This window comes from Excalfactoria chinensis, chromosome 17 (genome assembly GCF_039878825.1).
Source record: "Excalfactoria chinensis isolate bCotChi1 chromosome 17, bCotChi1.hap2, whole genome shotgun sequence".
Classification (NCBI taxonomy): Eukaryota; Metazoa; Chordata; class Aves; order Galliformes; family Phasianidae; genus Excalfactoria; species Excalfactoria chinensis.
In genome coordinates, this window is record NC_092841.1 from 6,096,696 (window position 1) to 6,122,049 (window position 25,354).

The following is a 25,354-nucleotide window of genomic DNA, read 5'->3' on the forward strand; positions in this document are numbered from 1 at the left end:
ACGGCGGCGGGGGGGAGGAGCGCCGACCCGTCACGTGACCGGAGCTTCGAGGGCGGGGCGCGAGCCGCCGGGCTCACGTGACAGTAAAGCGCGCGCGACGGTTGGCGGAGCGAGCGGGTCACGTGGGTCTCCGTAGCGCCGCCTCCTTCCGCGCGCAGCTCCGAATTCTGTTCCGCGCGCGCTTTTCTGCCCGCTCTGTGCCCGCTCTGTCAGGCGCCCATCGGTGGCGGGACGCTCCATGGCGGCAGCGCGCGCCTCCCGCCGCGCCTGAGCGCTCGGCGCCGCGCAGCGCCCGGGGCATGGTGGGCAGGTTGGCCGTGGCCGCGGCGGCCGCCTCGTCTGTCTCCGAAAAGGACGGCGACGTGCAGGTGTGCGGCGGCGCCCGGGGTCGGGCCGTACCGGGACGGGCGGCTCCGCGGGTCGCCGTGGGGCCGTGAGCGCTCGCGGTGGCGGTGGCCGAGCGGAATGGGTCGGCGGGAGCGCCGCGGGCTGAGCCGCCTTCCCGGGAGCGGGCGGCGCTCCGGCTCCGTGATGCGTTGCGCTCGTTCTGCGCCGCTTTGCGCGGCCTGCTCGGCGGAGCCGGTTCCCTCCGGTAGCGCTGGACGGCCGCACCGACGCCGGGCCGCTCCGGCAGAAGCCCCGCGCCGGCATCGCCCCGCTGTGGGGGGAACGAGCCGGGCTGCTCTGCTGGGCTGCGCTGACGGCCCGTTCGGTGCCGGAGGTCCCGGGTGCGGAGCGGTCGGAATGGGGACGTTCCTCAGTTCTTGTATTGTATAAACTTGTATTGCGTACTGCCTGATATAACCGTACCACGTCTTCCCAAGGTTTTAATGGCCAAGGCTAACATAGGGCTTTCTTTTTATTATAGCCGCGCAAGAAACGGCGAGAGGAAGATGGCTCTGTGAAAACAATCACGAGATATTTCTCACCATTAGCAAAAACAGGAGGTAAAGTGTCATCGCCTCCAAAAGCCAACAATATATTGGATTACTTTAAGAAGATGCCTGCAGCTGAGAAAGCTGCAACAGCAGCTGGGGAAATTACAGCAGAATTCAGTGATGACCTGGATTGTTATATAGTGCCTTCAAGGCTGAAGAGGAAAAGGAAGAGAGCTCGTGTAAATAATAAGCAAAGAGAAATGAAAGAAGTGGGGAGTGAATGCACAGTAGAAATTGATTGTGATAACAGCGTAGAAGCAACAAGGCTAAAAGAAGACAGTGATGATTTCATAGCTACCTGTGCTTTAGGAGACCGGAAAGGTGGAGGAGAATTAGCTGAAGGTGATAAGCAAGGTGAGAATGTCTCACGTGCAGACATCTGTGTTAAAAGTGATCAGAAAGGTGGTTCTGAAATAAATGCAACAAAAAATAGGATAAGAAAAACAAGGAAAAGGAAGCACAAAGTAAATGTGGATTTGTCTGGGAGTTTTTCGTTTGAGGACCAGCTGAATGAAAAGTGTAGAAAAGAAACTAAAGATAAGAAAAAGAAGGAATCTCCTAAAGTGTCAGAATGTGACGATGTTATTAGTGACCCGAGTTCTGAAGTACACACAGATAAGACATCTCAGGCAAATGACAGTATAATAACAGTGTCGTTTGAGGACTTCTTGAAAAGCCAAGGAGAAAATCACGTAGAGGATGTTGAAGAAGGTACAAAGGCAATGCTGGACAGTTCTATTACAGTAAATGAAACGGACAAAAGTGGTAGTAATAGTGACCCTGAAAAGTGTGAGGAACTTCAGCAGCTACCACTTAGAACAGTAACTGTTCTTGCACAAGTTCATTCCGTTCCCCCCAAATCAGCTTCTTTACATAATAAGCAAAAAGGTTCTAAGAAAATAGCTTCCATTTTTTTGAAGCAGAAAGTATGTGTAGAAGAAGAAAGCAGCCCACCTGTTGTGGAGAGTGAGCAAACTGAGCAGCTCACTCAGAAAAGAAAATCTAACGTAGTCATTGAGGAAGAGGAACTGGAGTTAGCTATACTAGAGACTGCAGGATCCGATTCTTTGAAGATGAAATCTACTCTGGAAGAAAGGCATCAGTTCATGAAAGCATTCAGGCAACCAACATCAGATGTAAGAAAAAGCGGAGTTAAAAAGGCACCTGGGAAAGCAAAACAAGTCATTGGGAAGCCTTCAAAAGACAAAAAAGGACCTGAGGGTGACAATGTTTTAAATACGGTATTAGAAGGTGGGCTACCAGAAGATGATGCAGACAAATGCATGCGTTCTAGTCCTGAAAACACTAGAGCTAAAAACAAAAGGCCTCAAAAGTTTCAGAAGAAGGGAAGCAAAAGAAACAAGGCTTTGGGAGCAAAGCAAAAATGTATCTCAAGTACCAGCAATTATAATGAAGATAAAGAATCAGTAGATAGTGATCAGATTAAGGAAAGTAAATTGGATATAAGAATTTCATCTAGTCCAAAAGTGAATGAGTTGAGGAGGAGTCTAAGGCAAAAGAAAACCAACACATCCAAAACTGTTACGCCCAAAAAGAACAAAATTAGAAGTAACTTTTCTGGAGGTGAAAGTGTGTGGCCTGTACAGACTTCCACGCCAAAAGCAAGCAGGCAGTCCTTGAAGAAAAGTAATGTGTATAAGGCTGAGGTGATTACAGTGCCCTCTGATGAGAACAGCCCCATAAGGTAAACATTTTGGAATATATTCTGGCTTTCTGCATTTTGTTTTGTTTTCCTGCAAGTATTTTAAGAGTAAGTTGTAGTTCTAATTCCATTCGTTAACCAGTAATGATTTCATAACACTTTTCCCTAATTAGAATGAGGTTTACACGGATCAATGCAACTATAAAATCAAATAAAGGTGAAGCAATGAATAATGAAGAGCTTAACTCCAAAAATATAAAGGTAATTCATGTAACAGCTTGTGTTTCAGTATGTTGTCATTTACTAAATGCATATAATTGTTAACATTCCAATTGTCTAATAAAGTAAAGCATGGTAGCACACAGATGTCCAGTTAAAAGAGAGCATTACTGGAATTTACTATAGAATTTGAGCTAGTTTCTTGTACAGTTACTGTACCTTTGACTTCAAATGTTACGAAAAGCAGCTTTTATGAATATAACACAATAGAAACCTGATAGGATAGCATGCTCATCTTTGGCAAGTTCTCATGGTGGGATGTAGCGTTTGGGCATAGCAGAACAGCTTATGTTTAAGAACATCACTGCTCAGATCTCATTTGTCCTGTGGGTGACCAGGAGAGTCCCCTGTAGGGCTCCCACTCCCCCTTAGTGTGCTCCTCCTGATTGTTTCACTTCCTTCCCAATGCAAGCAAAAGTTGATTAGAAGTCATACACTAGAGATAATATAACGTGGAACACTTAATAAAGATATTGCTATTAATTGCTAGATATCTTGGTTATTTTGTACTTTGTCAATAGATAAGCTCTGCTTCTAAAAACGTGTCCAAAGCAAAACAGCTGGTTGAAAAAGCGAAAGCTATACAGCATAACAGATCAAAGGTTAATGAGGACTCACCGGCTCCTGTGAGGCGCTCATCTCGACAGCAAGCTCTTGCTGAAAAGAAAACATTACAAGAAAATGAAGTAAGTCTGTGTATTTTATGGGGAAAATATTCTCAAGTTCTTGTGACTTTGTTAAGCAGTAAAAATGTTTCGTAGAAACACTTTTCTTTAAGTATGAAATAAGGTAGATAGCGATAAAATCTTCAAATGGTATTTGGTAACTTCTAGGCTCTGTAGCAGTTCCCCCAGTACCCGTCACTAAATTGTGTTGCTAATGAAGGAGGAAAATCGTTTCCTTTCTAAATTTGTTTCCTTTTCTTCCAGGAGTCAGTAATAATTTTACATTCAAGCCAGAGTAATGACAGTACTACAGCGCAGGGTGGGAAGCAAAAGAATCTTCGAAGCTTAAATGATGTTTTGGGGAAGTCTAAAAATCTGAAGGTTTCTAAGAACTCAAAAGGTAACTGAGTTTTACTAAATGAGTTATTTAACGAGAAAGATTATCCACCAGTTTATTTCATCAAGCTCTGAAGTACGTTTATCTCTTCCTTTGATTTATATAATGTTCCAATATCCAGTTCTTATGAAATGAGCGAATGCTGCAGAAGTTACATATGGGTGCTGCTTTGTACCTCCATTTAGAGGAAATTATGTGCATTTAAAAGTGTAGTAAGGTATAACTCCCAATGCACGCTGTGGCCTGTCATCTCCTATTTAATTAAGGATTTTTTTAATGTAGTGATGAAATAACTGGAAATACAACTGCAGTGGATCTTATTAAAATACTCAGAAATGGAGCTTTCCTTGGGTTATTAAATAAAATTTATAGATAGTGAACACGAAAGCCAAGTTATGATGCACATATGATGAAAGAGAGTTGCTAATCAGTGCCAACCTATCATGATTATTTTTGCTGTTTCTCTGAAGGAAAATTGGGATACGTTCCTTCATTCGTGGGCAGAAATGCACAAAAGTCTACAGATGAACCGGTTGTGATTTTTGATGATAGCAGGTCAGTGTTCGAAATTGCTGTTGGTTAAGAATCGGAATATACATGTATGACAAATTTAAAGTACTTAATTAAATGTGATGTAAATGTTTGTGCTGTTTATCCTGACCAACGTATTAATCTGCTTTCAAAATCAGGGGGGGGGTTGTGAGAGTTGAAAACTGTTATTGAGCCATCTTAGGTGGCTGGAAGTCTAGACTGGCATAAAACATCTCAAATAGCATATAAAAATATACATTATAGCATATAATAGCATATAGAAATCAAGAGAATGGGGCTTTAATAACAAAATTCAAAATTTTAAACTAAATATAAGTTTATTGCATTTAAATTAATTTGAACAGTTCTCCAAGACATCATGAATTCATGCATGGAACATGATTAGATTCTGTCATAAGCCTTATATACCCAGTAGTCTTAATGATCTTTTATTTCTGTTGTCGTTAAAGCCAAGATGCGTCTGAAAATTCTCAAGATGATGATCAGTTCAGAGCAAAACGTGAATTTTTGATGAGTGGTTTGCCAGAATTACTGAAGAGACAGATTGCAAAGAAAGCAGCAGCAATGGAAGCGTACTTCTTAGCCAGTTCACATTTCAAGCCTGTTGTTCATGTACAGCAGAAGGATGACTGTAAGCTTTTGTTCTGTTATTGATAAATATATGTGATTTGAAGTAGATCTTTAGGCAGTCTATTCAGGAAAGAGGGAAGCTGAAAACCAGCTTATTACCTGGAATAATTGACAGTTCTTTCTTGTTTTGTAATATCATAAGAAAACAAAAGAAGCCTTTGGGGATATGCTTTGTGAACATAGTTCTCCTATTACATTGGTGCAAGATTAATATACACTGTATACACTGATTACAAGGGAAAGAATATTCAAAAGGTTTCAAGTTCTAATGTGGAGAATATGAATCATGTTGGACTTTGTTGGGCAGAAGATGTTTTGTTCTGACAAAAGCAAAGTGTTTCTCAAGAGAGAGATGACCAACCCTTCTTTTTTTTCCCTTTTTTCAGTAAGTTTGGGAGCATGCTCCAATGTTCTTAAAGGGCACAACAAAAAAACAGAAGGCAGAGTAACGCTGAACAGTTTATATTTGCAATCCAACTAATGAACCAGCAAAAGCCTTTGGAGTGCATCTGTCCTACTGAGAGCTGGTGACGGTGTGGGTGCTTGTTTGGAGTTAGCAGAACCTGGGGCTGGTTTCCTGGAAAAACATGGTGTGCCAAACTGTGTCAGTTTGTTCTGCCTGTGGGAAGTGGAATTAGTGAGATAAATTTGATGCAGTGTAAATTGAGTGGACTTGACTTTGACATGAGTAAACGCTCTTCCACCTACAGCTTTCTTACTGTGGGATGTTTTTGTCTGTTGTTGTATCTCTGTTTATCAGATTTATGGGGCTTTTTGTTCCTCTTTTTCTCATCCAGTTTGCCCAATGTGGAAACTGAAGTCACCATTGTGTCCTCTACTAACTAAGCTAAGGAAACTGAGTACTGAAGTCACTAATGTCACAAAAATTGCCATCTCACTTGGTGAATTTTCCACTGTGAAGTCAGAACTGATTGGAAGCTGTTCTGCAGCTGTGGTTAGTACTTCAAAATTGAAGGTTTTATTACAAGGAAAATGATTTTATTTTTGTTACTTGGGGGAGGGGGGGGAGGGGAGCAACACAAAAGCAACACCAACAAACGTGTAACACCAGGCAATTCTCAAGTCAGGAAAGTTTGTCACTAATCAAACCTCAGGTCTTAACTGGGCAGCTACCATTGTTATCTTAAATCATGCAAAATTGTAATTGTCATTCTTTGTATTTTTAAGGGACCTTTTATTTTGTATTACAGTTCTCTGGCCACCGACCAGTTTTCTCTGAGGCCCTGAGGAAGGGTTTGCTAGAGGAGATCGTGTCTTCTAACTCTCAGTTTCCTGTGAGAAAACACTTCTACAAGTTTCTGAAAAAAGCAACCTCTCTGTTTGCTTTAGAAAATAGCGTGCAAGGTTGGTAAAATAATGTGTAAACCCATGTAAGAAGGCAAGTGGGCACTTTGGGAATGTTTCAATGAAAGAACATTGTTGGAAAAAAGCTGAGCCCACATTTTATGTTATTTTGACCCAATTCTACAGATGTGGTTTGAACTCCAGTTGTAGTAGCCATAGAATAGCCACAGCTTGAATTCTTTTTATTTTATTTTAATTTTCAAAATAAGGGAGGTTTTTCCTGTTTTTTTTTCCCACAGGAAGCAGAGATGCCTCTTCAAATTCTGAGGTAAATCAAAAACCTCCTGATAACTGGAAGGAAACCAAGAGGAAAAGGAAAGAAAAGGATGACCAAAAATCGAAAAGGAGAAAACAAACTGAGAACACACAGACTGAGGTAGAATCCAGAGTTTCCAGGAGTGTTATCACTCCTCTACCTGGGGGAAAACAAGCAGATACAGAACAAACAACACACTTGGAGAAAAACAAAAATCAGAAAGCAGATGTTAGGACAGAAGATACTGAATATTTATCAGCGACAGATGCACATTCAGGTAAATGTGTACCTCCTGTCTGATTTTAGATCTCATTGTACTGAGGAAATTGAGATGTTTTGCTGGAAGCCCTGTACAGGTCTAACAGTTGGACACAAGTAACAGATGGTGGTCAGTTTTCTTTTTAATTGAGCACAATTTTTTTTTCCCTGTAGGTGTTGAAGATGTGCTCTGGACAGAAAAGTATCAGCCTCAGGACTCCAGCGAACTTGTAGGGAACAAGAAAGAAATTGAAAGGCTACATAGGTTAGAGCCATTCCTAAAGTAACTCAGAACACTATTTTACTTAAATTGTGTTAATTAAGTATAATTGTTTTACGCTGTGGCGGGGTGTGTCTGGCTTTTGGTTTGCATTACTCCCAAAAAGGTGCAGAAACAAATTAGCAGTTGATATGAATTACACTCTAGTTGTAGTTTCTTTGATGGTGGTACCTTGGTATGTAATAGAGCAGCCCATCTTGCAGACAGCACTATATTTGACAAAGTGTTTTCCACAATTTAAATAGCTCACAAAGTAATCTAAGTTTATACAAATCAACTAAAACAACAGAGAATGGAGTTGTCCTTCATAAAATAATCAAACCTGAAGATCTTTTTTAATTGTAAGAAATTTCTTAGGTTTCTAAGAAAGGTACCAAGTGGCTGATCTTAAGTTTTATATTGATGTGCCGAAACAAACTCTATAGCCTGTTAGGGTATAAAGCAGGTATGTTTAATTTATTATGGAGTCTTTTTTGCTCTTCAATTTTCTCTTACATCTTTACTTTTATTTGGCTGTAATATTTTTTTTGTTATTGTTCTGTTCCTTTTATAGCTGGTTAAAAGAATGGAAAAAAAGAGCTGATTGGGAAGAGAAGAGAAATCAAAAAGGGGAAAAGGAGGACAAAGATCATCAAGGTGCTGATAGAGTTCACAATGACATGCAGCTTCTCCTTAAAGTTGACATTAAAACAATATGAACTGATAATGATTTGAACAGTCCTTTCTCTTTTAAATAATTCTACAGATTCTTTGGATAGCCTTGATTTTAAATCTGATATTGAGGAAGAGAATAACCTTTGTAATACAGTTCTGATTACTGGCCCACCAGGAGTGGGGAAAACAGCTGCAGTTTATGCTTGTGCTCAAGAGCTTGGCTTTAAGGTCAGTGGAGTTTTTGTCAATGCTATTTTTCTTATTTGTATGTGGTGATGTGAAAAGACTTGAATTAGAAGATGTCTTTATTATTAATTACTTAAATACACTTGCAGATATTTGAAGTCAATGCCTCTTGCCAACGCAGTGGTAGACAGATCCTGTCTCAACTAAAAGAAGCTACTCAGTCTCATCAAGTGGACAAAAAAAGCATCAATGCACATAAGCCTTGTTTTTTTAACAGCTGCAGCAGTGCAAAGTCACCAAGTAAGTTTCATAGTTATGTGGGTATTCTTTAGGAACTGAGTTCCCAAAACAATTTTTAAACATGAATTATTTAAGAAAGATAGCAAAGTTTATCTGGCCCCTGCAGTAACAAGAAACACTCCATAGGTTAACACAACTATGTGCCAAATTAATGACTTTATCAAAATGACTGACTATTGATTCTCTTCCTAAATTATTTCTGTAGCATTAGAATAAGTGCTATGACACTTTGAATAGAGACTTAAACAGAAAGCATTCCCTGAACAGGAGAGAAGTAAAATAAGCAGAAATCAGTGCAGTAAAGCTGTCCTGTACTGTAAACAAAACTTGATTTTGCTCTACATTTGCTTGAGAAATGTCATCTTGAGATTACATTTCAAACTAAATATAAACATGTCTTGCAGAAAAAATGTACTCTCCGAAGAAAGTTATTTCACCAAGAAAACCTCCACTGTCACCAAAAGGAGCAGGGTTGAAACGAAGCCTACCCCCTAAAACACTCGCAAACTATTTCAAAATGCCTTCCAGATGTAAAGGTAATGAAGTAATGGTAACAGCTCAAGAAAAAAATAAAGGTAGGTGTCACTAATTAATAGTTAATTATCTTTAAAGATGGAAAAGCTGTGCTTTACTATTGTATACCTACACAGGAAATAGTTATCACTCTGTTTTTTTCAGAGACAGCAAAGAGGAATGCATGAACAAAGTGCTGGGTAGATTTGGAGCAACAGTGTAGTCCACGTATTTGCAGGCAACCATACTGCACTGTCTTGAAGGGCTTACAGAGCATCTATGCCTTGCCCCCAAGATGTTATAGACTACAAGCAGATTTGCTGTAGAGATAGTTTTAGAGATAGTCAGCCCTTCACCAATCATTGCTGAATTCCCAGCAAGTTTCTTGTAGTTTCTTTTAAAACATCAAGAGACATCAGAAAAGCATCTTGCTTATAAATTTGTGTCAGTGTAGACAGATTGTAAGCAGATTGTGTATAGGGTGTTTTGTAAAGTACAGTTTAGAGGGTGTGTTTAAGTAGTTTCAGTCTTTCTTTCTCCTCAATTCTTCACCCATCTGCAGGAAATGCTCAGAATTTGTGGGAAGAAAAAAATGTTCAAATTAAGTCAATAAGCAAAGAAGGAGAAGATGGAGAACATAGCAGAAAAAGTGCGACATCTCTCATACTCTTTGAAGAGGTAACATTTGAGTGAAACACCCTGATGTGAGCAATACATCCTGTCCGCTTAGATAATGGAACTTTTTTTCCTTCTTTCATGGGACTTCTAGGTAGATTCAAAGGCAGGGATCATCAGTTATTAAGAAAACCGCATTCAATATTGAATGACTTCATCCTCCTGAGTGCTCTTCTTTTTAAGTAGACCCAGTAATTTTTTTCCTTATTATTTTGAAAACTAAAAGATAACGGAGCTCCCTGCAGCCTGCCTGTCAACTGTCAGTTTGCAGAATTCTACTAATCCAGTTAATTTGACTGTCAGCTGTTTTATAGATGTACGCTACATGTCTGCTCTAGACACGTTAAAACAGTTACCATAAGCACCCATGATGATGTGTGCTGGCAGGCGTAGTTTATCCAGTGCATTATACTGCCATTGCCTGTGCCTCTTCAGTAAATTGATATTAGTGTTAAGTTTTAACTCTGGTTAATAGCTACTGCAGTCATACTGTTGGTATTTTGTACTTCATTTGTGTTTTCTATAGGTAGATATAATATTTGATGAAGATGCAGGATTTCTAAGTGCAATAAAGACATTCATGGCAACTGCAAAGAGACCCGTAATTCTTACTACCAATGGTGAGTAGAGCTTTTTCCTGTAATTAGACTTTGCAGACAGAAAAGCCTGTATAATGATAATAATTTAAATGGGAATGGTTGAATGCAGCTCTTAAACAAAAATATAAGGCACAGAAACAACAAAGAAAGCCTTTGTGTATTTAAGTAAAGAAAACAATCTGTTTTGAACATAATGTCATGACAGTTCACCAATATCTCTTTATGTAGATCCAACATTTAGCTTAATGTTTGATGGCTATTTTGAAGAAATCAACTTCAGAACTCCTTCCTTGGTAAGTCTATACTTGGAACTGCAGATTATGTCCTTAAGCAAGTATTTCTCAGCTGCTTTAAAATGTAAAGGTTACTGTAAGTTTAAAACTATCTGATGGAATGTATTCATATATCAGACAACTCCTGTTTTAGTTTTATGTAAGAGTGTGTAAGATGTTTCTATCTTTAGATGTGGAATTTAATATTAGCCTGGAGGAATTATTTTTGTCATCATTTAGAATCTGAGATCACTTCATCACTTTAGTCCTTAAGGTAAATAATTTTGTAAGAGATGTATCTAATAGTTTGAACCCAAAGACTGACTATGCTAGTATTTGTTCATTCACAAAAGATAAAACAACTCCTCTAGAAATCGTATGGGTTATTCCTTTAATGTTATCTTTGGTGTTCAGGATAGCAAATAGTTTTACTTGTGGCTAATGCGTATCACAGTACTAAAAAAAAAGGAAGAAGTAACTTTTGAGAAGGGAGAGTTTTTTAATGTAAAAATGGAAATCCTTCAGGATATCAGAAAATGCAGATTAGGAAGAAAAACTTCTAAGACCTGTTTAATAAGAAGCGAGGTGTATGTAGCTTTAGGAACGTAGGCAGTACATGTGTGCCTACTTTAAGTGGAATTTCTACACTGAATTATCTGATGTGGACTGTTTGGATTTTTTTTTTGCTTCTGTGTGATGCTGCAGCCTTAACTGGCAGAGTTGTTTTCAGTGGTTTTTGTTTAACTTTCAGATGAATGCTGCTAGCTACCTGCAAGTGCTGTGCTTGGCTGAGAATCTACGAACAGATGTAAAAGACTTAGCTGCTCTGTTAACCACAAATAACTGTGATATCAGACAAAGTGTTCTCTACTTACAATTTTGGGTTAGAAGTGGAGGTGGATACTTGAAAGACAAACATTTGGTGCTTCGTGGTAGGTTGATTTTTTTAATTTATTTATTTATTTTTAAATAAGAAGTTATGTCCTATCTTAAGAAGACTGATTAAATGAAACCATTTGTAACAATGGGTGAGTAGATGCGATCTTTCTGTTAAGATTTGTAAAGATTTAGTGGGTATACTGTGGTTGTGGGGTTGTTGTTTCTGTTCTCTTGTACTTCAAAACCCTCTGTGTATACATATAGCCATAAAGGATATTTATCTTAGGAGTAGCAAAACTGCACAGAGCAGAGAGCCAGTAGTTGTCTCCCTTCAGCTCAGAGTTTGCAGTTTGTTATCCATTTAGTGGACTTAAAGGTAACTCACCTAGAAGGCAGAACAGAAAAAGGAGACAGCTAACAAGGGAGCAGCTAAAGGATACAGGAGGAATATCCTCAGTGAGTGTGGATGTGTGTTACAGAGGTGTATAACAGATAATTTCTAGTGGCAACTTGCAAAGAAGGGAGAGTTTGAGAATTAAGGAAGTGAAATGGGCATGATTTAATGGGGCAGTTTCAGTTTTGGTTTGGATTCAGAACTGCAGCAGTAGCTGCAGTATTATTTGTAAAAGGAATTGAGACAAACTGGAGGGGGGAAAAAAAAAAGCATTAAGTTTATGATGTAACTTTTTTCAAGTGAAGAACATTGTCTTTGTGCAGGAGAAGATGAGACAAATCCAGCAGGTCAAGTAATTAATTATGAAAAGACAACAGATCCCAAGATTGATCTTTCTCAAGATGATGCCCCACGTCAGGAATATCCAAAATGTGATGCAGGCTGTGTAGAGACATTGCTTGGCCTTAAGAATATCCTGTTGCCATCAGAAGATTTGTTCACATTTCTTAAGGTATTTTTTTGTTGACTGGCTAATACCTCAACAACTGCTAAGACATTTCAGAGTAATTGGAACCATTAACTTTATCTTAGAAGTAAATCTTTTCTTTTTTGGCATTAGAATACCTTTTTAAAATATATGTATATTAATTTACTATTCTACAACTATTCTTTTACAGCAGACGATCGCAACCAAGGAGGACTGGAATAAATTGATACAGCTTCTCACAGAATTCCAGCTGAAGAAAGTGGATTTTATATATAGTAATCTTGAATTTCTTCTCCCTTTACCAGTGAATTACCTTTCAAATCAGCCTGAAGCATCTAACCCTGTACCTGAAAGGACTACCATAGTTCCTTCAAAAACCAGTTGCATTAATCGTTACTGTTATGGGAAAAGTAACTCTGGAAAAAAATCTAAAAAGACAAAGAACAAGAAAAGGCTTGAAGAACTGGATGACAGTGACTTATTTGATACTGGACTGAACTATTCAGCTGAATTCCTAACTTTGCCATCAGATAGTCCTACGCTGTGTGCTGAAGTGAATGAGGAGGAATCAAAATTGAATAACAGAAAAGAAATGAAAAGCAAAACCCCATCAAATGATAGAAGATCTGTTCTTGTTCTTCAGTGTCTGAATTCAGTGACTGAATTTGTGGAGGACATGTCTTTTTTGGATTGCTGTGTAAACAGTACTGCAAAGGAGCCACTAGAGTTCTCTAATGATGAAGGATTCACCTGGATGAATGGCAAAATCAAAAATGGTCTGTGTGATGAATTCAGTATTGAAAATACTGATTGGTGGAGCTCTCAGAGCTGCGGTGAAATAAAAGCAACTATTGAAGCGCTCAGTTTTAACAGATGTTCTGTTAGTATTTCTCAAAGCTTGGAAGCCTCTTTGAGCACAAGAAATACACCTGAAAGTGATCGACTTGAGGGACTGACTTTGCATGTGTCAGACACAAGAAATTCCGTGTCTTTCAATCAGTCAGCTGATTTAAGGTAAGGCTTTGCCAATAGTTCTGGGGTTATTTGTCCAGAAGAGCATTTCTCGGTGTGCAGGACAGCTTTGGATGCTAAGCCAGTATGAATGTTTTCAGTAGGTCTGAGAGCACTGGAATAAAATGTTAAATTTGTTTAAGCAAGCTCAAATTAACTGCTTAGCAGTTGCTGCCAAAAATAACATTTGAATACCCTGACCGTAATATTCAGGAATGGTGTCTTTAATCTGATCTATATACTTTAAATCAATTTACATTCCATTACTCCAATGTGAAAAACAAAACATTAAAGAATGTCAAGGCTTTTTACCAGACAGTCAGTTGGACTGAAATTGGTTCTGGAGGTACCAGCAACGCAATTCTTCATCTAGTGCCTGGCTATATTGAATCTGTATTACATGTGTAGGTGCTACCTGATGACTAACAATTCAGAGCAGATGTACTGCATTTCTGTAAGGATGTACCTAGAAGAGCAATGTCAAAACAGATGGATCTAACCTCTGACCATATGTGGCCAACAGTCTTTGGCCCCTCATGTTTTTAAGGGCAGCTCTGTGATGCTGTATAAGTAGCATATGATCAGAAGTAGCAGGTATCCATTGAAAAGTTTTGGAAATTAATATCTCCTTAAGTTTTAAGCAAGTGGATTTGATCTTGAAGTAGCAAATATATTCTTGTACAAGAAACTGTAAAGCTTCATTCTCTATTTTAGCATCCACAAAAAAGCACAGAAGAGGCTGTCAGTCATCAGAACTGTATTTTCCAGAGCTCCTTTAAACCTTGGAAATAAGCAAGCCAGCGTACTTGAGTATCTCCCTACTCTTCGCAGCATTTGCAGGTCTGAGAAGCTTAAAGAGCAAGAAAAGACAAAAAGAAGGTAAGCTTTGGTTTTCCTAAACCTTGCTATGTTTCAGTATGCAAGGTAGTTGAAGAATTTTAGTCAAATATTTTCATAAACCTTTCTAGACAAGAGAGCTGGATGCTGCTTTTCCAAACACGAGTTTTGTCTGCCATTTGGAAGTAATTCAGTCATGTTGTGGTCACTCTTCCTTTTTCTCTTTTTAGGTTTTTGCATTATCTCGAAGGGATTCATCTTGAAATACCCAGACAAGCAATAAACAGTCTGTCTCTAGACTTCCCTTAGAATCACTAACACCAGAAATACTTTGTGCCTGATGGTGGTGTGCTCACCATAATCGCAGGGTTTTTTTTTTACCACGTTATTTTATTGTATATTCAGAGCCATTTGTATATTAAATTTCTATAATTATTTAAAATAATGTAAATATCTATTGTTATAATATTGCTCTCCACATCTGAAATGTGGGTTTGTTTGGTGCTTGTCCAGTGCGTGCATTTAGAATATTAAATGCACCAACTAATCAATTGGTTCTACCTTGTTGGTTTCAAACATGGAACTGTCACAACTTCCACAGCTTGCTTTCTTTTTCCCCTCCTCTTCGAGATGATTGACTAAAGCGAGCTTGATTTATTCAGAATTTGCATATGTGTTAAATAACCTGGAGTGAGAAGGGAACAGGGAGAGAAAGCAATTGTTCTTCTGAAATGTAAATGATTAAAACAAATCCCTCAATAATATGGGGTAAGCAAGTCATTACAGAGCTCTGTGCCTCCATGTACATATATTTGTATACATTGGTTTCACTTCATTCCTATTTACAGCTGATCTGCATGTTCATCTCTTTAAAAGAGTAGAGAAATGAATCCTGTAGTTCAAGATGAACTCGGATATTCGGCATGATTTTGTAAATAACAATTATTCAAGTATTACTTCAAGTTCAGTAATATTTAATTACTTCCACTTTTGTATATTGTGTTCTATTTTTATACTTCATTTTGTATTTGATAGCATGTGTTTTTATACAACAATACATCTGATAGAATTCTTACTGTTCCTATCAGAGATGTCCAAAACCATAGCGAAGTCTAAAACATGTTTTCCATCTGTGAAAATGTATTGGAGGATTTTCTGAACTGTAAATATTTCATCCATATTCTTTTCTGACTTTGCATTGCATTTCCACTGTTTATTCTTCTCAGTCAGGGGTTGTTGCAGCACAGTGGTGCTCTGTTTTACCTCTGTGATTCTGTAGTAATAAGGAAGGCTGTTCTCTGGTACGTTCTGTTCTTGTTTTTCATGAATGAAGAATAATTATGGAAACAGTAAATTATTTGAAATATTGGTGCTGTAGATAACCTTTACACTTTACTCTTTCAGTAGCAGAGAACTATCAAATGAGTGAAATAAAGCGGTGGCTGTTAAATTTTAATGGATTGTGCTGCTAAATCAGTGGTTGGGGGGACTTCTGTATTTTTCTTTTTTACAAAAACAAACAAAAAAAAGCAGGATCACTGCTGTAGGTAATTATAGCGTGGACCTACATCTATCAGAAAAAGGCTTTATTAACTACCACTTATTTTAGGAAATAGATGGGAAAGATCAATGAGGGTTGAGGACAGCTCCTGAAGTTGGCTGTCTGGTTCTAATAAATTGCTTTAAGAATTTTCATTTAGGAAGCTCCAAAGTGTGGTGCTGAGTCCAAAAGGTAGGGTGGAATTCAAGTATTTTTACTTCTTTTGCACAGTTACCTCAAGAAAACAACTGCAGCCCTTTTGAATGAAGGGTAATCCACATGTGATGATGGTTTCACTTACTTACACTGGGCTAGTCAGGAACTTAAGCAGTGTCCGTTCAGCACTCAGTGACCAGAGGCTGAAGCGAGGCCTCCTACCGCTGTTAGGCCTGAAAAAAAATCGCTGTCCAGAAAGGACGGGGCTGACGCTGAAGGAACTTCAGGCTCGACGCGCTGTAAGCGGTGCGGTACAACTGTTGCAGCAGGGCTGCTCGCAGTTCGCTGCTTCCTGAGCGGTTCTCGCAGTCCCGGCGGTTGCTCACTCCCGCCGCCGCAGCCCCCGGGCCCTGGTGCGGAGCCGGGGCGGCCCCTCTGCGTGAGGCGGCCCCGATGGGCGGCGGGAGGGGACGGAGCGCCCCGCGGCGTTGGGCTCAGCTCCAGTTCCTGCTTTTGCTCGCCGGGGCCGAACCTCCTGCCGGGCTCCACCCGCATTGCTCCGCGCCGGGCGGCGATGATGGACCGCGACCGCAACAAGACGCTGCTGCTGGAGCTGCTGAAGCGCACCGGGAACGACCGCTGCGCCGACTGCGGGGAGCCGGGTAAGGACGAGGCGCTCTTCCCGCCGCGCCCTCCGCCCCTCGGCGCGGTGCGGACGGGGGCAGCAGGAGCTGCTTGGCCGTGCCCGCCGTCCGGGTGCCCGCCCATCCCGCCGCACGTTCGAGGCGCGGCCGTTCTCTGTTTCGGTCGGTTCCTCTGTTTCAGCGGCGGTCTCTCATCGCCTCTCGCTTCGCGTACCTCAGGGCCGGGAGGGCGGAGCGGGCGGTTTCCCGGGGAGCGCAGCGCCCGCGGTCCCGACGCCGGCGGAGGTCGCTCGGGTGGGCCCGGCCGCGCGGCGCCGGGAACGGCGGTGGGAGCGCCGAGGGGCTTTGGGCGGGCGGCGGGGCAGGAAGTGGCTTCTGACCGCTGTCCCGGGGCCGTGCGGAGCTCCCACCGCACCGCAGGACGGGAGCTGAGCCGGCGGGGGTGGCTGCGGAGCTCGGGGAGCACCGGAGAGCCGCCCAAAGCCCGGCGGGGCTGCTGCCCAGCGCTCGTTCGAAGTGGACGAGCCGCGTCCGGAGCCGGCAGTCGGTTGGTAGCCCGCAGCGGCTGCGAAGAAGCGTTAAGCGGCGTTCGTTCGATGCGATAAGGGAGAGGCGGCCAGAGGAAATGAACTTGCTGGTGCACTTGCAGCGCCTCTCAGCATCAACTGGATACGGCTGCGGCAGGCGGGAGCTTCTACTTGCGGTCCCGGGCGGCTGCGCTCCGTGTCCTCTTAGTAGTTCTCGCTGTCCGAAATAGCCCTCCACATCCAGCAACAAGAATTTTCCACGATGAACTAATAATTAGCTTAGCTGCCACATCGCCGCTCATCTGCCCGTGCGGTCACATTAATTTTTAAACAAATACTCCGTGAAAAAGCTCACAGATTTCAGAGCTGAATTCCTCAGTGGGAAAAGCAGGTGCTGTTCCTCCAGATGAGCACAAACGGCAGCCATAAACAGCGGGGTGCGATCTGATGCATTAGGTGTGAAACCTGTGCATCAGTGGCTGTGCCTCTTCCCATTTATTAGTACGTTCTTTTTGTTTCTGTCTAGATCCAGAGTGGGCTTCGTACAAACTTGGAATATTCATTTGTTTGATGTGCTCCGGAATCCATCGCAACCTTCCTCAAGTCAGCAGGGTCAAATCCCTTTGGCTTGACTTCTGGGAGAATGATCTTATAGAGGTACGGGAGGAAAGGGAATAATTCTTTTACTTTCTCCGTATTTCAGCGTAACTTGTGACTCAAAATTTGTGTCATCCACCATGGACAGAGGAACAAAGCTGTACAGAGCAGAGTTAACTGCATGGGGAACTTCAGGGATTTTTCTACGACCTACTCAATCCAATTGCACTGATAGGAGGTTGTATTTCTAGCAGGCTGCAGTGTGTCTCTAGGAAGGACGTGGTATCTGCATATCAAAGCTTGGAGGCCCACCGATATCTCCAGATACTTCATTCCCTTTAGCAATGAAAATAACCTCAAATATTGCTTCAACCTGCCATCTTTCTGTTGAAATGTGTTAGTAACGTTACCATAATTTGTTTCTAGGGATAGGTGAAGATAAAGGGAAATCGTAAAAGTGTATTTTCTTCTTACTCTCTTCTGTCATTTTAATTAACAACCACGATCTTGTGTTCCCTCCCATCTGGTTCAGAGCTTGAAGTGCTGAAAAGGGCCAGCTATCTAAATAGTGCAAACTGTAGTTCCAAAGGGAATTTATAAACTCCAGAGATGCTGAAAGGTGGGGTGAGACTGAACAAAATGTGCAGTGTTCCCTTTGATCCAAGTTTCATTTTGTGTTCTTTACGCGATATTGGTTTTGTATTTGCAGACCTAACTGCATCTTCTTTTGTATTTCAGTTTATGAAGAAGCATGGGAATCTCTGTGCCAAAGCTAAATATGAAGCAAACGTCCCTCCCTATTATTACATCCCCCAGTCCTGCGATTGCTTGTAAGTTGATTGTTTACTCAGTGCAGCAAACCTTTATAGCCATCAAACTACCGCTTCCCTCTACAGGTCCTTTGGGGTGAAAATAGAGGCAGATCAGCTTTATCCATGTTTTCTTCTTTCAGGGTTTTGAGAGAACAATGGATTCGAGCTAAATATGAGCGTGAGGAGTTTGTTGCCACCCGAGTCTGCCAAGATCCTTGTTCTGCAGGTAAAAGTTAGGATTGCCAGAGAAAAGGCATTCGTTTGAAGGCCAACAGCACAGTACTTTGGCCGCACTTTTGAAGGTCTTTAGGGATGGCTTGCATTGAATGAAATGTTGGATATGCAGTTCTCCAAGTCTGTAACTTTGAGAAGAAGCTCCCAGCAGGTACAAAGTGTATTTAGCTCATCTCTGCGATCTCACAGTTCTGTAGTTCCCTACTGGTTTGTTCTATTTGAGGTGAAAATGGATGGAAAAGAAACTTGAAACTCTGTGGCACATCAGATAAAAATGCAGCTGCTATGCTGTGTTTGTCTGACACCTGTCTCCACCCCATATGCAGGTTGCCTTGAAGGATTCCTTTGGAAGCGTGGACGGGAAAGCAAACAGTTCAAGCAGAGGTTGTTTCTTCTGTCAGCACAGGAAAGGGTGATGAAATACTACACTAAAGAAGTGAGTTCCCAGCCAGCCGTTTGTAGGTACCTGGTCCACATCCTGCCTGAGGCTCTGCTCCTTACCAGTTGGAAACAGCACAAATAGATTTGTCTCTAGCAGCCTGGATTAGCAACCCAGATGTTTCCACACTATCAAGTTATCAGACACTTTCTGATCAGTGAGGATCTAGTTCTCAGCTAATCTGTCCTCCATTGCCTTCCTTTAGACCATTTTAACACAGTGATGCTTTTCACTTTCACAGACCAAAGGTCCAAAAGCTGTTATCAGCATTGAGAATCTGAATGCGATGTTCCAGGCAGAGAAAATCCAACATGCTCACGGGCTGCAGATCACATACAAGACAGATGGTCAAACAAGGAACCTTTTTGTCTATCATGAAAGCGGAAAGGTGAATGTTAGAGATTTTGGAATGAGCACTATTCTCAAATGTTGGGTCTAATTTTGGAAGAGATGTCTTTGTTTTTGCAGGGTCTGATTTTAAATCACTATGAATTTGTAGAATTTAGAATGCTGCAGAATTTTACACTAGGTCCTATTATGTCTTGATCCCATTCTGTTGGAGTATTCAGCTTTACGCACTAAGTATTCTCAAAGGTTCTTTGTGGCATATATGTAAGTCTCCAAGATAACTGTCTGATGGTTTTATATAATTCAGTGATTTTATTCTTTGAAGCCTCTTGACACATGTGGAAAATATAGTTGTTCTGCATTATTTCCAAACAAACAATGGTGATTTTAAGAAGTATGTCTACAGGTTTTGTTAGATTTCTGTTTCTTCCCTTGATATAGTTCTGGAGTCTTCCCAGGGACATGGGTTTCTAAAGAATTCCTAAGTAAAGCAACTGAGAAAGCCTGTGTACACAGAGTTGGGTAATTGTCCCTGCTGAGAATGTCCAGAATCTTCCTGGAGAGGCATTTAAAACTTATTTTGGAAGCCTGGTATTTTTCAGGTGTCTGGGACAAGTCACTGACTTTCTCTGGCCCTCAGAGAGAAATTCTGTATTTGCAAAGAGATTACAAGGAAATGCCTTTTTGGAAAGGCAGCATTCTTACCCCTTCATGTTATTTTTGTCTTCATGTTTGTATTTGCTCTTTTCCCTAGGAGATTGTTGACTGGTTCAATGCCATTCGGGCAGCACGTTACCATTATCTCAGAACAACCTTCCCAGCTCTCCCTGAGCACGAGGTGAGAACTTAACAAGGCATGAAGCAGTCTGTGCAAACACATTACGGGAAAGCATTTTCCCACTTGTGCCAGAACCAGGTGCTCAAATAGCAGTATGGAGGCTTGGAAATGCCAGCTGTCATCATGCTTTCTCTGGAGAAAGAGGCAAGCTGTGATGCCAGGCTCCTAGTGTGCCTCAACCTGGTTCTAATACTGTGATTTGAAGGCAGCAGCTTTAAAACACATAAAGCTGGTATAGATGTCAGTGGAATTGTTGTGTTCCACACAACACTGGGGAAAAACAGATCTGCAAAGCAGATGCAGTTGTGCACGAAACAGATAGAGATCCTACTTGAGAGACCATGATGCTTACTTAAGTAATGTCAGGGGATTGTGCTTTGGTTTCCCTTCTTATTTGATATATTTGAAGCTTGTGTAACTGCACAGCTAGTGTTGACAATCACATCATCATTCTTTTTTTTCTCCTTCTAGTTGACATAGGATATGAAAGCTAAATCTTTGTTTGCTTTTCAAAACATTTCTGTGTTTACCTATACCAATGGTGTATAATCACTGTCATCATTCATGCTCAGTGTCATAATCACTCTAATCACTTACGCTCACTGTCTCTGTTGGCACTAACAAATATTCTTTAGTATTCAGTTGTCTTAGAGATGGAAATGAAGGTATGTCTTTTAATGGCAAATACAAATGAAAACTCATTTGGGCATCTCTTACATTGATCGGTTGGTCATCTCCATGTGGGGCAGCAGTGTCCTGTTCTCAAGTAAACACAGAGATGCTCTGTCCCACATTATCCCTTTCTTTGCAGTTTCTTTGCATCAATGAATTTGCTTCTTCTATATTCCTTTACATTTCTTAAAACAGTCACTTTTCTTATCATAGATGGTAAAATTAACATCTCTCTGAAAGCAACCAGACAACAACCAGCCTACATGCAATGCCAAATTAGTAGTAAGCCTTGAGATGGACAGAAGGTGAAGAAAGAAAACTGTCACACTGTAGCTAACATGCAGAAAGGAAGTAAACATTTAAGGCCAAAAAGTCTCCCTGTTTCCTTTTATAGTGAAATCTTTCAAAAATCCTAGGTTCCTTCTTAATTCAGACTTCCCTTTGCTGAGCAGCCAAAAGAAAAAACAAACAAACCCAAGCCCTAAAAGCCCAAATTGGCAATGGTTTGCTTTGACAGATAAAGAACAGAAAAATGAGCCTGAATGAGATGGCAGATATTTATGTGTGTGTGTTCTAGATCATACCCCGGATCACAAGAAATTATGTCAAAGAAGGATATATGGAGAAAACAGGACCAAAGGTAGGTTGAGATTACCCACTTGATAGCACAGAAACAAGATTCTTCCAGAAGATTTGATAATGCTATACTGTTTACTCATAAATGATTTATTAAGGGGGCTGTATGTTGCCTGGGTAAATAATGACATTGTATTCAAATCTGTTGTGTTATTTGGGATCATGCTCAAGAAATCTGGGAAGAAGGATCCTTCTTGAAGAGTAAGCAAGATGGATTAGTAGGCAGTGGAAATGCAAAGTACTGTTAGGCAACACTAAATGAGTTACTGTATCAGTTGCCTACTAATTACAGCTCTTGAACTGCAGCTACCTCTAGAACAGAAAATCATGTGCCAGCTCCTCTATTTCCCTATTTCTCTAAGTTAGTAGCACAGAAGTCACATCTCTTTACTGCAGCAAATTCTTCAGTGTTAAACCTATGGATTGGGTTGTTTGTTTATTTTTGTGGGAAAGTATTTGGGCTGCTACTTATTGAAACACTGAGAGTGAGATTTCAGGCTCTGTTAAAGGAGCACAGGAAGACCCAAGATCTTGTCTGAATGCTGCTACTTCTTGCCTTGCTCCTCTGGATGAACTGAGAGTCAAAGTCCTATTGAAAAGTTTAGTGATTAAATACTGAATATCGATGGTGGGTTTTTTTTTTGCCTACCTCATTGCTAGTCTCCCAGTTCATCTTCCTGCAGGTACTTACTTGCATAGAGAATACTCAGCTACAAGCATGTTTTGGCTCACTTTTTTTCCTGAGGCCTAAATTCATCTCAAACTAAAGTGAGTCCTGGAAGAGGACTCTTCAGCACAGAGCAATGAATATCAGAGGGAATGGTTTGATGAGTGCAGTTGATGGAATTATCACTTTAAAAAGTAAATGCTCGTGCTGCAGTGGTAGAGACAGCACCCCAAACCAAAATCCTGAAGTTGTTGGCACACTCTCCTCATAAGAGCCACTGGCCCATGGATCATTTTCTGCAGTGATTTGGATTAGTCCATTTACTGTAGTTTTTTTTTAACCTGATTAGATTGCTAGTAAAATGAATTTCCCTGCTTTATCCAAATGATTGCCACTAAATGCAAATCTCCAGTTGCACACAGCAGTCACTCACTAATTGCCAGTTAAGAGGATGGGTTAAACTGAATTTAAGCTCAGAGTCATTTAAGCAACCCTGGGATCTGCTCTGAATGGGAAGAATTTGTCTTTGGGACTTGGTCTTTAAAGAACTTCTACCGTCTACTTGCAGCAGAAGGAGACTTTTAAGATGCGCTGGTTCAGCCTAGACTCTGAAGATAGGAACCTGCTGTACTTTAAAAACCCACTGGTAAGCAGAGTGTTCTTCTATGTTTTCTGCCTGTCATCAGTTTAGTGACCCCATTCCCCCCCCACCTATCTCCAGCTCCTCCTGCTCCATGTCAAGGGATGGAATAATGTCTGCTGGAGCTGCATTGTCCACTGGCTAATGAATGTCTCCTTCCTTCTAGGATGCGTTTCCACAAGGCCAAGTTTTTATTGGAAGTAGAGTTGGGGGCTATGAAGTACGAGCTGGCTTGCCCCAAGGAATATCTGTAAAGAAGAGGAAATCAGGAATCACCGTGGTCACGCCAACGAGAGAGTTTTTGTTTCTGTGTGAGAATGATAGGGAGCAGAGGGAGTGGATAGATGCCTTGAATGGAGTGATTGCCCAGCCCTTGTCTGGTTGAGACTAACATTGAGTTCTGGTGAACTGCACTTCTTGGGCTCTGTTCCACACTGGTCTGCATCCTCTTTTTGTCAGCAGGGATGATGCTTAAGCCCATTCAGTGACTGTGCTACAAAGGGCTTCTCCCTTCAACAGCTACAGGTGCAGGAAGGGTTGCAAAATAAATGAGTGAGGGGATGCAGATACTCAGAAATTATCTGTATCCCTTCTTTTGAAGTGCATTCACTCTTCCTTACATTCTCTGCTTTTGAGCAGATGAGGCCTTCCCATGCTGATGTGGGGATAAAGTAGCTATTGTTATACAGAAGAAGTTACAAAGTTAGTGTAGAAAGTTTGACCATGGAGGACTGGCATGAATTTCCTTGAGGATTCCTGAAGAATGTACTTGACAATGCAGCCATGGCATACATTCTGACAGTAAATGCGACCATCTGTTATATGCATGTATAGAACAAGTGACCAAGAGGCAAAGACATCACCACCTACCAGGACAATGCAGCATGTCCTGCTGGATAGATAAAAGATAAAAATACATGCTGGAATGACTGGATGTCTTTCTTGGGGGGGAACAGAGACAGATAACTACTATACCTGCTTGCATCTCCAGTCCAGCTAGGGACATGGTTGTTGTCCATGTAATGTTTTTAATGTCATTTACACTGTTATATTTTCATCATAGAAACTGATAAAAAAACAAACAAAAAAAAGCCACAAACACAAAAAACATAAGGGTTGGAAGAGACTTCTGGAGATTACATGCTCCAACCCCCTGATAAATTATGTTTGTATCATCAGCAAACTTGCTCAATCCCTTCATTCAGGTCATTGATGAGTATGTTAAACAAGACCAGGTCCAGTACCTCACAGCCAAGGCTGAGATTTGGTTCTACTGAACAGCCTGTTATTCTTTTCAGATTCCCTTAGCTGGCAAATCAAGAGGAAGTCTTGCAAACTTAAGTTTCTGATGAAGCTTCCATCTTTTGCTGTCGCTTGCCAGCCAGTATGAGGTACCCCAAATAGTTCTCTTCTACAGGAATGAGGAAGTACCAATATGTGCATGGATTCCTAAGATTAACTCTTTCCTTGGCAGCACAGAAAAAAGAAAAAAGCATTAGGTCATCGTTCTGCCTGTCTCTTATCATCCAGCCTTGAACAATCCCTATCAATGGTTCTGTTTCCTGATACATTCCGGTTAACTTAATCTCACACTATTTGAATCCCATTTCATGTGCTGGTTCAGATCTAACAGCCTATGCCTGTATCCTCTGAAATCAACAGCAAAGCTATATGAGATGAGCTGAATAATTCAGGATGATCTCAGAAGATCACAGTCCATCCAGTAACCTCAGCTTCACGGATGGGGCTGTTTTTCCGGTGGTGGTTGCTCTCCCACTGTGTCAGCAATAATGATGTGACTTTTGTTGCAAAATCAGGAAGTTCCTTGAGAAAATGAAACCATGAAGCAACGCAACAACATCTTTTTTGAAGACTCAATAAAAGTCAAAGTCAGGTCACAGGGAGCTCCATGTGATAGTTCATTTCTACAGTTAACCCAAACTGTCTGACCTGTATTAAGCTCTCTGACAGACCTGGGGCCCCATGGGAGCTCCTCGCCTCTGCCCTGGTGAGCTCAGTGCTGCAGGCTGGCTTGCAGGACACAGCACCTCAGGGCTGCACAACAGCTCCTCCTAACCTGTGGCTCCCTGCACCCCACACATAGCAGCAGCACAGGGCCTGTGAGAAACGAAACCGCACTGTGGCTGCTGCTGTCGATTTCAAGTGGCTGCAGGCAGAGGTGGAACTAAGCTGCAGCTGCTGCCTGAACTACTTTATGGGCCCCATGTGGATCATGGGCTGCACCCATAGTTTCTGCCAGTCCTGCATTACCAAGTACAGCCAACCAGGAGCTGACCACTCTGGTGAACTGCCATGAGAAGATGCTTAGAGGGCTCTAAACCTAAAACATCCATAAATCTTTCCTTACCTGTTTCCTTCTTTCTCATCTGTCTGCTGTTCTTTCCATTGCTGTTCCTTTGCTCTTCTCTTTCTATTCTTCATAAAATGTAATGTGCAAATGATGTAATCCCAGTGCATTTCATCCTTTGCAGGAGATTAATGCCATCTCATCAC

At 41.2% G+C, this 25,354-nt stretch overlaps 2 protein-coding genes across 4 annotated transcripts; both read left to right on the plus strand.

The window, feature by feature from the left end:
• Positions 1-166: 166 nt before the first annotated feature.
• Positions 167-15,517, plus strand: ATAD5 (ATPase family AAA domain containing 5). 2 transcript variants are annotated; one of them, XM_072351886.1, is made up of 23 exons: positions 167-368; positions 869-2,643; positions 2,775-2,862; positions 3,402-3,566; positions 3,810-3,945; positions 4,413-4,497; positions 4,944-5,125; positions 5,922-6,079; positions 6,336-6,489; positions 6,729-7,022; positions 7,178-7,268; positions 7,837-7,919; positions 8,029-8,165; positions 8,273-8,423; positions 8,828-8,998; positions 9,499-9,614; positions 10,138-10,231; positions 10,439-10,503; positions 11,234-11,414; positions 12,079-12,266; positions 12,433-13,256; positions 13,968-14,132; positions 14,321-15,517. In XM_072351886.1, the coding sequence occupies exons 1-23, from the start codon at positions 300-302 to the stop codon at positions 14,397-14,399; spliced, it is 5,451 nt and encodes a 1,816-aa protein (XP_072207987.1). In that variant the 5' UTR covers positions 167-299; the 3' UTR covers positions 14,400-15,517. The 2 variants fall into 2 exon arrangements, with proteins under 2 accessions (XP_072207987.1, XP_072207988.1); XM_072351887.1 differs by having other exon boundaries at positions 12,436-13,256.
• A 647-nt stretch (positions 15,518-16,164) lies between these two features.
• On the plus strand, positions 16,165-23,761 carry ADAP2 (ArfGAP with dual PH domains 2). Of its 2 annotated transcripts, none has more exons than XM_072351895.1 (10): positions 16,165-16,448; positions 17,484-17,614; positions 18,293-18,384; positions 18,507-18,592; positions 18,927-19,036; positions 19,281-19,427; positions 20,142-20,225; positions 21,475-21,537; positions 22,769-22,846; positions 23,007-23,761. In XM_072351895.1, exons 1-10 carry the CDS (start codon positions 16,361-16,363, stop codon positions 23,223-23,225), a joined length of 1,098 nt encoding a protein of 365 aa, XP_072207996.1. In that variant the 5' UTR covers positions 16,165-16,360; the 3' UTR covers positions 23,226-23,761. The 2 variants fall into 2 exon arrangements, with proteins under 2 accessions (XP_072207996.1, XP_072207995.1); XM_072351894.1 differs by having other exon boundaries at positions 16,304-16,448; positions 22,772-22,846; positions 23,007-23,755.
• The last annotated feature ends 1,593 nt before the right edge of the window (positions 23,762-25,354 follow it).